We start from the raw sequence: 16,369 nt of genomic DNA on the forward strand, positions 1-16,369 counted from the left end.
TGTGCTTTGTCCTTGCTGAAAGCTTAGCAGGGAAGGCTGCCTGAAACTGGAAGTTCAATTCTATTATGCATGAAGAAGCAGGCCACTGTTGCTCCAGACTTAAGCCACTTTCTCTGAAAAGCTTTATCCGTAAGAAGATGATGCTTTGATGTCTATATGGCTAGCTCCAAATGATGTTTCCAAATCCTGAAGGAGAAAAATAGAGGTGTTCTACATAGACATCCTATAGAACCAGAAATTTTGTGCAGAAGTTTCTGACATGAGTAGAAAAACAAACCCACTTGATATTATGTGTGAGGTCTTAAACAATAAAGGAGGGAGAAATAACAGCATGCATATGGGTTTGTTTTTTTTTTTTTAATATGGACGAGCTTTCTGCCCAGAGGGTAGTGTAAACACTGAATGACTTTTAAAATTTCATACATTCTGTATCCTAAGCTGAAGATCTAAAGCTGATTTGCTTTATGTAAAAAGAAAAAGAAAAGCATGAAATGAATTCCACTGGTACAGTCAAGCTCCTTTGATTTATACATAATGTTTCTTCTGACAAGGACACAGAAGCACTCTCATATTTCAATAATCTAATTTTGCATTGTTTGAAAAGAAAAAGGGCTATTGATAGACTTTTATTTGGCACGCACTCAGGGATATTTAAATAGACTTTGCACTTCAAAAACACTCTTTAACAAATTCCAATGACTTGTGGTATTTGCAGAGCTTTTTATGGTAATAAATAATATATTTTATTTTTATAGCTAATTGACAAATTGTTAAGATAAATATGTTAAATTCCCTATGGAAATCTGATTTTCTAAAGGTCTTTTTAACCTTTTCTGAAAAGTGGATAGAGATTGAAAAATGAGTTAAACTACTTTTAGAGATTTATTGGGTCCATAAATGTGCTATTTGTCTACCTAATTTGCATTTTCTCGCATGTTCCTTGTATTTTTCAGTGTCACAGCTCCTTCTCAACTATTCTTTTGTTATTGGCCTATAACTGTTCTGAGTGACCTCAAGTTTACTACACTTTTTTATGCACAAAGCATACATTTAAAGTTATTATGCCAAATATAAACAATATAAAACCAAAGGAAAGGGAAACACCAAGAAAAGCGACAAATCGCTTACTTAGCAAATGACTTGCAGGGCTGCTGTTTTATAGCTAATTCTACCATTTCTAAACATTTTATTATGAAGCGATAAAACAAGTAGTTACCTACCCAGGATTTATTCTCACCTTCCTCCCTTCCTCCTAAATAACTGAAAGTTTCATTGTTGGGAATGGCAAACCCCAAGGTCAAAGAAGCATCTTTAGCAAAGTCTCTGCATGTAGAGGGTCAATGGCAGTTACTGTCAGCACTTCCTTTAAAGCTCTTTAAAAAGTGGGCTCTCGGGCGTCAGGCAGTATTTTTCCTTCCTCTTGATTACTTTTTCCCCGCTGAAATGTGAACCTGATCGCTGGAATTTTCACCTCCGTTTGGAAAACACTGAGAAAGGAAACAGTGTTCTAAGCACAAAGAGCGGAGCACAGGATAGCGATGACACCGTGGGACCGCCACCCTAGCCACACCGCCTGGCCTTCTTTGACACATGAGAACACCGCACCGGAATCTTCTCTGTGCCCCGTGACTTGGGGTGTCTGTTACAGCAGCTGAAGATAACCTCTTACCGATCCACGCATGACACATTTTCTACCCAGGTGTTTGGCTTCTTCAAGTAGGTTCAAATATCAAAAATGATCCTTGAAATACACTTATCGTCTTCCCTAGTTGATAAAAATGCAGTAGAACAAGGTTGGTTGTTTTTTATCGGTCGTGGTTGAATTTGATGAATTAGTGTTAGTCTATCCTTCATTTCTCCCTCTCAGCTAAGGCAAGAACTGGCAAGTTAGATTTAGAAGAACAGCTGGGCTGTCTAAACATCTGTCACATCTTAATGGTCCACATACTCCTCTATATATGCTTGACTGAAATAAAAGTATTTCTTATAAACAGATATTGCCAGATGCCTTAAGAAAATGTTTTGAGGGAAGGTTTTGCATTTCTTTCTCTCTAGTACCCCATTCTAGTAGTATTAGGCCAACTTGGATACTTCAGTCAATTTTTCACTTCATTTCTCATTTCTCATGGTCTCACATCTTTCCTTACCTACAACCTTCCTTACCTTACCATTTATTCTGTGTTCCATTATTCTAATCATTCTCCTGTAAATGTACTTAAATGTATAATGTCTGTCTTTCTCCTACGTACTTATGAGACAAAATAAGATGTTGGTAAACCCAAACCTCCTCTTTCTATGATTACAAATTCACAGCCAACCACAACAGAAAGAAAACATACGAATATATATATCATCTCAAGAACACCCAAAGATATGCCCAACATTCCAACTACATACTGCAATTTTTATAACCCTAACTCCCTACAACTTTTCTCCTCAAATCACTAAAGCTCTCACAAACTGCCCACTTTCAAGCTTTGGTACAGTAAGTCCCCTACATACGAACCTTCAAGTTATGAACTTTCAAAGATGTGAAAGTGCGTTCACATGTCCAATCACATAAGTTAGTTCAGGTGTCTGGCGTACCTTGTCACATAAGTGCAGCCTCTACAAGTGATTGTGCCTTTGTGTACTTTACTGTACAGGACTGTATACGGTACAGTATCTTTATTTCAAGATCAGGATGTCTGGAAGCAAGTGTAAAAGCAGCGGTGAAGTGGCTGGTACTGCTGCTAAGAAGCACCAGGAATAGGAGGCCCAGGGAAAGGATGAAGAGAGACAAGAGGAAGAAGTCACCGAAGAACTGAAGAGATTCACGAGGCAGGAAATGGCGAGGGGATTTTCTCTACCTGAGGAGACACTGTTAGTTTTGGAGGCACAGGACCCGAACGTAAAATGGTGCACGAAGGTTGCAGGTGCTGTTCAGAATGCGATCCAGTGCTGCCGTGTCATCTACGACGAGAAAAAAAAGCTACTACCCAGACATCACTGGATCATTTTTTCAAGAGGGTAGATAGAACTGAATCCAGCAAGGAACGAGAACCGGTGCCATCAACGTCAGGCGTGAGTGAAATGGCAGCTGGCCCTCCGTCTCCTGTTGCTGATGATCCTTCAGGTCTACCATCTCCACCTCCTCTCCCTCCTCCAGTGAGTAACTCTTCCTGCCTGTTCACTCGATGCCAGCCCCTGGTGGCCAGCTGTTGTGCGGTACTACTGTACTTTTCAAGGTGCTGTACTGGAAGATTAAAACGTGTTTTCTATTTTGTGTGTTGTTTTTTATGTATTATTTGTGTGAAAAGTATTATAAACCTATAAACCTATTACAGTACGGTACTATCTAGCCGATTGTGTTCGTTGGGTACCTAGGCTAACTCTATTGGACTTACGAACAAACTGGACTTCCGAATGTGCTCTTGGAATGGAACTCGTTTGTATGTCGGGGACTGTTCCTCCTGACACTGAAATAATCCAAGCAATGAAAGGGGGTTTCCTCACACTCCCACCCTGAGCATCTGCTCCCAAACTGTCTGTCCTCCTCCCTGTCTCAACAGATTAACTATCAGTCTTCCAAAGAACAGCCCTTCCATCTGTGTACTAGATTATATCAACTTTTTAAAGACTTGATTACTGCAATTTTCCCCTTTTTCTCTTATATGAGCTGCTTTTCATTTTTACTGGATTATTCACGTCAACATAAAAGATAATCACATCTGCAAAATGCAGTTCCCTCTCTTGACCCCAAGTGACTCTCCACTTACTGCACAGTTCTCTCTACGTTCACTTTCAACAAACATAATATCCTTGTTTCTCTTTCCAAACCCCATCCCTTCACAAAGACATTTATACCAAGGATTTCAAAGCAGATTAAATGTAGTAGGAGGTAATAGGAAGAGATTGGTTTTACTCCCAGGTTTAGGGATCTTTGTTCCCGGGGAAAGGAAAGCACCAGTGCTCGGTCTAGACAAACACTGTAAATATTGAATTCCTCTTAATTAATTCATAATGCTAAGCCTGAAGGGGGAGGAGAGGCAGCACTGTTTCTGAGGCCTCATTATTCCTTTATTCTCATATTCCATCTTCAGAAAAACCTGAGATCCGAGTAAAGAGTTCATGCACAGGAAGGATGAAATAGGGACACTGCATTTCCCTGGCACCACTCAAGGCACATCTTACGACACAAATGCCTGCAGTTTGGCTCAAAGCCTTCTTCCTGGGCTTTCCAGCTGGAGCATGGCAAATGAGTGAGTTACGTAAGAAACCTACATCAGACGTGAATGGGGAGCAAACCCTCAGAAAAGCATCCATTTAGAATGGTTTTCATGCTCTACCATGCATCACAATTGCCTGAGAAGCTTATCAAAATGCAGATTTCAAATCAAATTTCCAGAGAGTGCTGTTGAAGCTCAAGTTCTAAATTTTTGATATTTCTTCCTGTGGTTCTGACGCAGGTAGAACATGTACCCTGCACTGCTTTACAAACTAGCTAGAGCTCTAGTGTGGTAGGTGCTTAGACTGGACAAACGAGGGCTAGAAGTGAGGATGAGAGGTAAGAGACAGAACTTTTGGGTAGCCAAGTACAAAATGGGAGAATCTTTCTCCCTAACTTAAAAAAAAAAAAAAAAAAAAAGAAACACCTCAAAGCATCAGTTTTGTCAATTAGCCCATTAGCCAGTAAAAATCACCACAAAGAGGGAGACAAGGGCCAGGCTGCCTACAACCACCACTTGGCCATGGATGCAGCACGCAGATAGGGAACATCCCACACACCCTCCCATCCTGTCCTCCCAAGACTGTGAGTCCTCTGGGACAGCTGCTATCTGTGAACGTCCAACTCCAAACATCTGGGACCACTGGGAACAAGCCTCCTCACCTCCTTCACGCTTTGTCTGTTGTAGTCACTGGTTTCTGTGCAAGCCCGTTTCCAAGCCTTGACCCAGGTGCAGCTGACAAATGGGTTTGCACCAGAAACCAAAACCGAAATCTGCTTCTGTAGAGCGTCAACAATACTCAAACTTTACCAGAGCTGCTCTAAGTCTTTGCTCAAAACCCTCCAACACCACTTTTAGCGGAAGTTAACATAAATCTTTAAATTAAAGGGTCCAGAGATAAGAAAGGAAGCTGCCAACAAAAAAAAACAAATGGAACTAGCTGAGACCAAGATGGGAATAAATCTGACCTCCAACAGACCCTCAATCCCATTGTATGCTGATTTTCCTACATTAGCGTAGTAAGTGACAGGCCTACCTGGTGGCCAAGACTGGACACCAAAGATCAAAAAACGATCAAAAGGGGGTGGCACCCCTCTCCCTCGAAAAAGCACTGCCCTTTCCCCAGTCAACTAATGCCATAACTTCCCATCATGAGTCTCATTCCTCCTCCATTTGTCTTCACGCTTTAAAATTAAATTCCTTTTGCCAGGTAGGCAAGAAGTTGATCTGGGAACTTAGTTCCTGCTTCTCCATTCTTTGGTCACTGAATAAAGCTTGTGCTTTGTCAATTTCAGCTGCAGCTTCATTATTGGCTGCTTGAACAAAACAGAAGAAGAACCTTTCCCTAAAGAATCCAAAAAAAGAGTGGATCTGTGTATAACTGATTCACTTTGCTGCACACCTGAAACTAACACAACACTGTAAATCAACTAGACTCCAATAAAAATTTAAGAAAAAAAAAAAAAAAAAAAAGAACCCTGCCCTGATGGGTAGGGGGAGCAGAATCTATATGACTTAATTCAGTAACAAAACCATAAGCTCCTCAAACCTTTTCAAACTTTTTTTCTGCTCTCCTCTTAATTCATTCCAGTCACACTAGCCACCTTGCTGTTCCTACAGAAAGCCAAGTAAGTTTCTGCCTCCTTTTTGTAAACCATAGAGTAAATTAATATATATATTTGTATGGAAATTAGTTACTGTATTAATGAATCATACATACAATACTATTGTCAATTCAACTAAATAACTAAAATGTGAATTAAGTCAGAAACAAAACAAAGCACTGATTGTAAGATTGATATCAGCCTACTTGGCCAATGCTCGTAGCCATTAAGTTAATTATTGAGATGATAAAACTTTGCACATAAATAAGTTTTCCATATCACTAATTAGATCAACTAAACATCTGATCTAACTAAAATTTTTAAATGCTTAATTTGTTCAGTTTCTAAAATTTATACAGTTGCCTAATTGTTGATATTCTAAAGTTGAAAAAATAGTCTAAATTTCCTATGCTTTAATTTTCCAGTCAGAATGAGTCACTCTGTAGTGTTTCATGATGAGAGAAGTGGTACAAATTTATTATATTTACTTACTTTTTTTTAGTTGGAAGGGTTGTACATTAACAGTGAGTCCTGAAACTCATAATGAAGCCTTCCTAGTCAACTGGGACAGTCTTTGAATACCTACTGAAGCAAAACGCAATTAAAACACCCCCACATTTCTTACCATTCACTTGAAAGATGTGAGTCTGATAGAGGTGTTCATAGCCCTCTGCATGGCAGGTGTAATTGCCCATGTGAGTCGTGGTGACCTTGGTAATATATAAGGATCCATCATCTCCAAAGTCCTATAGGAAAAAAAGCAAAATTAAATAAAATGAGCTGTTCTCACTTAAAATGTATTTCAACAATTCACTACTTTAAAAAATGTACTCAGGAGCAAAGTAAATTAAAATATTATCTTTAAATTATCAGAATGATCACTGTTAGTTCTACAAAGTTGCAAGATTTTATAGGCTGTAATTACAATTTTCTCAAGACAAGTTTTGTTTAAAAAGTATTATCAGTATTTATTTGAAATATATGAGCTTATATAAAATAACTGAATTTTCACATATTTATTCTCATTCCATTTACATTTTAATGAATAAAGGTATAAAATATTTTTCTTATTTATAGCTAAAACAAATAGCTCTTAACTACATGTTTCACATTTTTAATTGTCTAGTATGTTTTATATCCTTTAATTATATCTTTACCTAGAAAAAACTATTAAAACAGTGTGGTTTCAGACATAACATTTATAGCCATATCAGTAGAAGAGGATTTTTTAAGCCTCCCAGAAATAATCAGTACATTAGCTAAAATAACCAAGGCATTTCAAATTTATGGGGGAAAATATGCATAGCCATTTTAGAAAAAAGATTAAAAAATCTTGTGCTGTTTATCAAAATCAAATCCAAGAAGCACCTCTGGAAGAGTAAAGACCAGAAAATCTTCTCTTTCATGAAGGGAATGAATATACTGGCAAAAGTTGTCATAATCAACTTATTCAGAACTTTGGAAATAGACAAAGGCTCACACCAGTGCACACAGGGTTAATGGAAAAAGTGGCTGAATTTCAGCAAGGACAGCGAGGCTGGTTGCTTCCCTCTCTTCAGAGCTGCATGGAAGCTTTGGACCACCAGCTCTGTAACTCTGCTAGCAGTGAAAACTATCATCCTAGCAGACCCTGGAGAGAGAAGTACGGGTTTGAAGCTCCTGCAAGACCCCATCCTCAGAGAATCACCACAATTGGCCCTACATAGCAGCTCCCTGAAAATTTCCATTTTCATGAATTCTTTTTATTTGAGCAAGACTTAGAGTTGAGTCCATATGTTTCTGACTTTACCTATATTCACACCATGTGCATTTCTGTTAAAAATAGCTTCCCTCTAACTGATACTCACTACAGATTAATTGCAATTAAAAAATGACTATGGGGCTATTGAATATGGACCTCAAAATAATGCAAATGTTCTCCCAGTTCAGAAAGAGAGAGACAGAGAGAAGGAGAGAGAGAAAAAGAAACGGGGGAGAAGAAGAAGAATGAGAATAAGGAGGAGGAGGAGGAGAAGCAGAGGAGGCTGGGGAGGAAAGGGGAGGAACTTTGGGGGGGAACGGGGAGAGGAGGAGGGTCAGGAGGGAAGGAGAAACATACTGTATGTTCTGGCCATCAGATTATTTAGCTGATGAGTAATATTTTCTTAATGATTATCAAATACAATAAAATTCCTCAATATCATATTATATGAGATTGATCATATCACATTTCTGCAGCTCCCAGGGGCATCTCATGGGCTTACAGGAAAAGCCTCATGCCCTGCATGATAGGGGAGAATTTGGAGATTAAACCCTAACAAGGACGTCACTGAGTGACACCAATTTGTGATAGCATCCCTTGCATCACCATGGGCTACCATTAGAAACAGGGCTCCTGGGTGAGCACTTAGGCTAGAGAACAGAAACACCAAACAGCAAGGCCAGGCTGTCCCTCAGGTTAACATGAAGGCAGGTAGTTGACACACAGCTGGCTATAATATGAGAAAAAGCCAAACCTCTGCAGAAATCGGTTCAGGATGATTAAGAGTTAAAGAAATTTTGAGAAAGGCTGTGAGCCAAAAATAATTCTTGGTAACCTGAAACATAATAGTAAGATACCTAATGAGCACAAAGCAGACAAGCACACAGGACGTGCATGTACCAGAAAGACTCCTCACAAGCAGAGCAGAGCAGAGCAGGGAGACCAAATCAGAACAGAGAAGAATCCCCTCATAGGACAATAACTGGAAATAATCATAAAAACCCAAAGTGTATCTCATATTTGTAATTATGTTTAAATTCATTTATGCCAAACTGCACATAGGTCTTTTAAAGTCTATTTTCAAATAATATTTTTTAAATTATTCATAAAACTTGAAATAAACAACTTTTCCACATGTTTTCCTGTATAGCTACCTAGAAAGCTTGGCCCTTCCCAATCTACTATAATCCAGATTCCTTCACCAAATGATGTGAAAATTTTCCAAGAATATAACCTTGAGAATGTTTATTAAAGTATCTTATTTTGCTATGTGTGTTATTCTGTAATATGAAATCCTTTTAATGTAGATATGCTCTAAATTAACATATTGTGTGATCCCTTCTAATCTATATATCATTGCTTATTTTTTCCTCTTTCTTCCAAGTAGAAGCAAAATCTTCCAGCCTCAATTTCTTTCAATACACAACTTTATAATCACCTTTTCAAACAGCATTTCTGAATAAGCAAGATTGTCTCACCACTTTGCATGAAGCATGGATTGTTTCACTATACTTATTATAAAACTCAATAAATATTTATTGAGCACTTAAATGTGTCAGGCACTGTGATAAATAATTTAAATAAATTATCAGATTTTATCCTTTAAGCAACCTTTTTAAAATGCACTACTATTAGCCCCATTTTATATATAAGAAAACTGAAATATGCTGATGTTAAGCTTGGGCTCATCTGAGGTCACCAACTGCTATGGTCTGGATGTTTGTGTGTCCCACCCAAAGTTCATCTGTTGAAATACTAAAGCCTAATGTGATAGTGGGCCTTTGGGGGGTGATTAGGTTGTGAGGGTGGGGCCCTTAAGAACAGGATTAGTGCCCTTATCCTACAGAGATTTGAGGACATGGGAGAAGATTCTGGCTATGAATCAAGAAGCTGGCCATCACCCAGAATATTAATGTGCTGGCACCTTGATCTTGGACTTAGCCCTAAAACTGTGAGAAATACATTTTTGTTGTTTATACCACCAAGACTTAGTCTTTTGTTATAGCATTCCAACAGAGTAAGACACCAACCAAAGTAAGGGATTGGAGATTGCCATCCAAACTAATGGTCAGACTCCAGAACTGAACCCTTGTTATTATGCAATTCTTAACCCATCTTCATCTTTCCTGATTCTCCATTATTTTAGCCAAACATAAAACTTACCTTTTGAGGTTTTTTTTTTTTTTAATATGTATACATCAATCCTATGCCTTACCTCCATCCTGATTCAACATTCCTAATCTTTTAATCTTTCATTTTCTCAGCATTTTCCCAATCTTAAATGCATTAAACTAACTGTGTGATTTTGATGCTCAGCCATGGTTGAGAGTTATGTTCTTATATAACAGATGCTCCCTGAATCTGGGGACAAAATCTTGCACTTATTCGGAACCCCCATTACACCTTTATAATCTTGCTGCCAATAGATTCTCCAGTGAATAAATCTTTATGAACCTCTACACCATTAAAAAGTTGCCTCAGGGCACTAATGTCTGGAAATTCAATAGAAAAAACCTAAAACCATTTAATTTGTTAAGTTGACTACCTATATTATTTTTAAAGCAGTACAAAAGGGAACTGTGGAAAAAAGGAAAATCTATAGCACACTTCTAAAATTTTGAAAATTGTATGGCTACTACTAATTGACTATAATCAGTGGTGTAAGAGTAAAAATCACAATGTTTAACAATCTATAGAGGATAGGCACTGATCAGTCAGAATGTATAAGGCAGTAAACATCAGGTATGACTATACCAGAATAAAACAGCTGAATTTTAGGCCTGTTTTTACCCATAGGCATTTGTTATGATCCAAAAGATAAATCACATCCATTAGAAAATGGTAAATTTAAACTTTAAGTTTATTTTCCTATTTCATATTATGTTCTTATTCATAGTTTTAAATTACATGGTCCCAGTATTACTATACTTTAAATGACGTTTTCTATGTAATACACATTGCTTTGATATACACTGACATTAATTTCCTTTCTAATTTTGATTATGCTAGTATGCTTTTACTTTGAAATATTGTGAAAGCTATTTTCCTAGCTTTATATGTGTACAGAATATATTTTCATAAAATAGCAATAAAAGTAATTTAAGCAAGCATCTACATATTTAAATTCACAAAAATACCATTATCTCATAATTTATGTGATTTTCTAAAAATTATGGAAGATTCTCACTAGTCTATTTTCTTAGATATTTAATCTATCATCAATAAAAATCACAGTGAAGTATAAAATTAAATTATATAAATCCGATTTGGTAAATTCATTACTTTTAATACCTTTTTTCCTAAAGTAAAGAATTTCATGTATCAATTTAAAGAAATAGTAAAGAAAAGTAAACTAATATGAATTGAAATTTTTTTCCAAATTGATAAGCAAACAAAAAGTCAAGCAACTGCATTCTTTGGTTGAAAACCAAAATTATGAAAACTATGTGCAACAATATTATTTGATGGTATAAGTAAACAGTTAGACTAATTATATTTTATTTCACTTGAGAAAATAACCCTGGCAAAAGTTTCCATTAATATAATAGTGAGTAATAAATATAAGTAAAAATATCAATCACTTTTATGGAACAACTCTTCAAAATGTTTTACATATATGCAGAGTCAGATTTGCCCAGAAGCTGATAGAGTTTAAGTTTCAGAGCCCCTCATCTGTACAAGCCCTTTCCAAGGTCCTGGAATGTGTTTATATGGTCATATATTTCTGTAAAACTTAGAAATATATTTATAATTTTCTGTGACTTCTTTTCTTATTTTAATTAATATCCTATTTTATAGCTAATTGTTATGTATAATTTGTATCCTATTTCTTAAATAGAACACCTTCAAAATGTAGGTACTTTAAAACATCAAGATCTATATAACTTTGAAATATATTAATTAACCATATTATTCATATTTTGACAATATGTTTTACACACAAAGAAACAGAAGTCAGACGAGTTAACTTTTCTGTGGAGGCTAATAAGTTACTGATAAAATATTCAGAACTAGGCTGTTTGGCTCTGCTTCCACACTTACAGACCCAGGTGTTTACAGGGACGGATCTCCAAGCTCAATGTCACATATACATATAGAATGCAGTACAGCTCAACTTACATAAAGTTCAAAACAGGCAAAACTAAACTACGTGTTTTAGAGACAAATGCATTTATGGTAAGAATAAAAAGAAGTGGTTAACATATGACTCGTGGTAGGAGTTATATCTAGAGTAGAAGGAAAATACAGTGGGGAAGAGCCTACCAGGGCTTCAAGTGTGTTTGCCATGTTACAGTCTTAAATGAGTATTGAGTCTATAATTATCTACATATTATTTTACTTTAAATTGTACCTATCTAATAGATACCCTCAGACATGGGTAATATTGAAATATAAAAAGAAATTCAATAAAAAATCTGCTAGACATTAAATTGTGTATCTCGAAGTACATAGCTTCCCCTAAGTATATGTATCAATAGAAATCTCGAAGTCTCTTTCTCATTACTTTAAATAGACTGGAATTGCACTTCTTAAGTTAATGGAATAAAAATAAAACATTTAGATTTTAAACTATATTTTTGTGTATTTCAAAAGGGGATAAATCCTTATTTTGGTTTTCTTAAAAATATTTATAACATAGTAACCAAAGGTGCCCAGAATCCTGGTAACTTCTATGGAATTGGTTAATGAATGACATGTATTACAGAGTTCTGGCTCCATTTTAGGATAGATAGATGGAAAGAGTGTTATCCATACAAGAAGAAGCTGGGCAATCTGCAAAGTCACTCTGTCCTTGCACCCCTTAGTGTGCTGACTTTGAAAGGCAATAATGAAAGTAAAATCTAAGGAAAGCTGGGGTGAGCCTCCAGACAGACAAGACACAGGCGATCGCTCACATCTAACAGAGCACTGGAAGGGAACAAGGCGGCTCTTCAAACAGGTACAAAAGATATCAACTAGCTTCTTAAGGAACTGCTAAAAGTTGAGCAGCCACAGTTGTGAGAGTCCAGAGCCCTGAGAGCACAGACACCCGCAGCCCCTTCTCCACGGGCCCCCACTGTTTGCTCTGAAAAGTCTGGGGGCAGGAGAGAGCTGAGAAAGCATCCCTCAGGTAATGGCACTGCTGAGGGAGAAAACAATTCTTACCTGGATCCTTCTCCCCAGTGGAGCAAAGTCTTAAGCTGCTGGGAAAAAAGGCGGCAAATCCTGTCAGTTTCAGTGGGTGAAAAGGAGAGAAGCAAGAAACCCTCCTAGTTTCAGAAAATTAAAGATCCTTTACCACTGGAGGCAGGGCAGCATCATGGAGAAAAGTTGGCTCAAAAGACTCAGAGACACATGAGCTGCCTAAGGCTGATGCTGAATGAGGAAAATGTGGAAACACCACGTAGGCTAGCAAGGATCAAGAAGCCAGCAACAGCAGGCTAACAGAGGGACAAGAGCACAGAGAGACAAAGGTACAGGCTCACAGGGAACACCTAAAACGGGGTGGGGGGGGGGCGGAGCACCGCCTGGAAGATGTCAGATACCCCATCGGCCTCTGGTTCTTACCCTTAACCACAGCCGACACTGAAGAAACCAAGGCTGGCGGTGCACTGAAGGTAATCACAGCAACCGATAAAACTGAAACACAGCACAGCTCCTCACTAAAGGCCAAGCAGAGACAGAGGCATGCTCGTTTCCGGACATAAATGCTATCTACCTTGGTCTCTGCTACCCTCCACAGAGTATGTACATTTCAATGAAAAGTTATGAGACATATAAAATGGAAAGGAAAAATAATCTGCTGTTGACAGACAAAACAAATAGACAGGGTATTTAAAATAACCATGATTAATATGTTACAAGCTCCAGTGGAAAGACTTTTAGACCTTCATGAATAGATGGGTCATTTCAGCAGAGAAATGGAAACAATAAGCAAATGGCAAAGGGCACACTGGAAATAAATATACCCTCCCCACAGTAACAGAGGTGAAGCATGACTCTGACAGGCTCATCAGCAGACCTGGTGAAGGCCTCGGTGAACTTGGACATAGGTCAATAGACAGTACTAGGATGGAAACAGAAGAGGAAATTATTGAAAACGCTTTTTAAAGAACAGAGTATCCAAGGCATGTAGGCCGATATTAGTCTAAAATATATTTAATCGAAATCCCAGAAGGAAAAGGGAGAGAATGGGGAGAAAACAGTTGAAAATGAATGGTCTAGAATTTTCCACAAATAAGAATTATAAAACAATCTAGAAATATATTCATACTGCTGAAGGCCAAAGGGAAAGAGAAGTATTAAAGTCTGTCAGAGAAAAGTACATAATCATCTTCAGGAAATGGAAAGTCTCCCAGGTTTTTGAGACCAGGTATAACCAGAGTAAAGGTATCACCGTGCCTGAAAAAAATTATTTATCATTTAGAGCAGTGAATGTCTACCAAAGAGGTTAAGAAAAATCGGAGAAGGGAGGGAACAATGTCAAATCTCCAGCATAAAGTATGCTTTTCCTGGCTAGAAGTTGGATCACCCAGTCATCTATAGCTTTATTGTAAAAATTAATAAATCAATTAATTGTATGAGCATATATAAATAACAAGTAAATACAATTTTTTAAAAAAAACAGACTTGGATGCTACTATCATTTTATCAGTGATAAAACTAACCACTTCTTGATATTTCTACTCAAATAATATTCATTTCTGATGATTTTCTTTTCAATAGCATTTGCTTCTTACTTTCAACATAATTTCGATCATTATCTCTCCAATATCTTCTTAGGTAGATTTTACTATTCCATTAAGTTGAGTTTACTATTCATTGATAGATATTTTACATATCAGGGATTAAATTGGCAAATAATAGTATGCAAAACCCACTCAGCTTTACTACCATGAATCAAGAGTCTTGAATCAGGAGAACTCTGGAACGCTGAAGAAAGGAAACACCTCATTCAGGAACTAATCGAGAGTCAAGAACCACACGGTAATTTGAACATGGAAATTTTAACTGGAACTACTAACGTAACAGCGAATTGTCTACTAACAAATAAAGGATACTATAAAGAACATAGGAATCGCAGATTTAGGAGCAACCAGAACCCCTAGGGATGAGATTGTGAACCCAAGGGAAAGACTCCTTTCCTTCAGTGTGGACACCCAGACCTCTTTGTAGAGGGGTGGGTATGTCTCTGGCTCATTGGAGAGTAGAGAACTTCGCAGAGGCTGCAAAGCCTCCCTGGGAGGACAGAGGCGTCCTGGAAACGCCCACTGAGAAGCCACTGTGGCATTGCTGGAGGAATCTGCCCGCGGGGATTATCCTGAGCTGCTATAAATCAGTCACTTTTGGAGCCAAGGAACTGGAGGATCTGTGTGCTCTGCTGAAGCCTAGGTACTAAGAAATTTGCACACAGCGCAGGAGCCTGTCTAGAAAAACACATCAGACTTGGAAGAGAAAGTCCTTTCTTACTCCAGTGTCTCTTTGTTACCCTCTACTCACAAAGCATGCCGTCTGCCACAGGAGAAACATGCACAGGGTCCAGATATACTATTCTAGGGTATTCATTTAAGGGTGATTTGCAGCAGAGAGGTGATATGTCAATAACTAGTACATCAAATTTTAATGTCTCTCAAGAAAAATGCCAGTTTGGAAAAGGAAATGTCAGCTATCTGGTCTACCGCAGGCCACATGATTTGCACTACACACAATTTCTATTCTAATCATTTTCCAATAATAAGGGAAAAGAAAGAGATAATGCACAGAGAATAAATTCGAAAGTATCTTAGAGCTGGTTACATCAGTGTTTTCAATTTCTGAAAACTCACCAAGCTGTAAATCTAAGGTTTATACACCTGTCTTTATCATTTTTATATTTCAATAAAAACTGTTAAAATAAGTCATACATGTTGCAGAGTTTAATTTCTGATGGTGGAGCTTGTACATAGCACTCCGTAGAATCCATGTATTTAGCCCCATTGACACGCTTATTTCTTTATGTTGTAATTGCCTATTTAACTGCAGTGACTCTGAATTGAAAATAATCTTGTTTCCAGGCTCTAAATAAAGGTTTTTTTCAAAAGAAATAATTGAAGAATGAGCTGATTTTGGAAGTAAAGACTTGTCAATCATTCAAAATATGTTTTTTCTATGACTTCTTACAGGTTCCTGGTTTATCTCTAAATGAAGGTAATTGTCATTATAAATGCAATCAGAAAGCTGATTCCAACAGTATTAATTACTTTATGTCAAAAATCAAATGCCCCCCCATTTCATTCACTAAGCTCTTTTTTTAAAAAAATGACATATATTTGACCTCTGTTGCTTTCAGGTGTACAGCATAGAAATTTAACATTTTTATAGATTACACTTCATACAAAGTTATTATAAAACATTGACTATGTTCCTTATGCTGTACATTAGATCTTTGTAACTTATTTATTTTATACGTAGTAGCTGGCACCCCTTAATACTCTTCACCCATTTTGGCCCTTCCCCCATCCCTCTTTCCTCTGGAAACCACCAGTGTGTTCTCTGTATCCGTGAGACTGTTTCTGCTTTGTTATACTTGTTCCTTTATTTTACTTTTTTAGATTCCACATATAAGTGAAATCACACCCTTCAATGAAATTTAGTTAGAGACCCAATCTTGCCCCCAAACTGAAAATTGAACTCTCTTCACCCTTCAAGGGAGAATCATTCCCTGTCTTAGAAGATAGGTCTTTCCAACAGCATTGTTAACAAATGAATCACCTTTTGTGGTAGACGGATTTCATTGATGGTCTCAATTAATTCTTTTCCAAGCCATGCCATTTGCTTTGTAACTTTCTAGTCTTCCC

At 37.4% G+C, this 16,369-nt stretch overlaps 1 protein-coding gene across 5 annotated transcripts in view; it reads right to left on the reverse strand.

The window, feature by feature from the left end:
• The window catches only part of FSTL5 (follistatin like 5), a 688,483-nt gene that overhangs the window by 177,605 nt on the left and 494,509 nt on the right, over positions 1-16,369 (reverse strand). For all 5 annotated transcript variants that reach the window (XM_059066275.2, XM_059066276.2, XM_067035457.1 and 2 more), the window contains one exon: positions 6,438-6,558. In XM_059066275.2, the coding sequence (XP_058922258.1) occupies positions 6,438-6,558 (121 nt within the window). The remainder of the gene's footprint in view (positions 1-6,437; positions 6,559-16,369) is intronic.

The sequence above is a fragment of the Kogia breviceps genome, chromosome 6 (genome assembly GCF_026419965.1).
Source record: "Kogia breviceps isolate mKogBre1 chromosome 6, mKogBre1 haplotype 1, whole genome shotgun sequence".
NCBI classification, from domain to species: Eukaryota; Metazoa; Chordata; class Mammalia; order Artiodactyla; family Physeteridae; genus Kogia; species Kogia breviceps.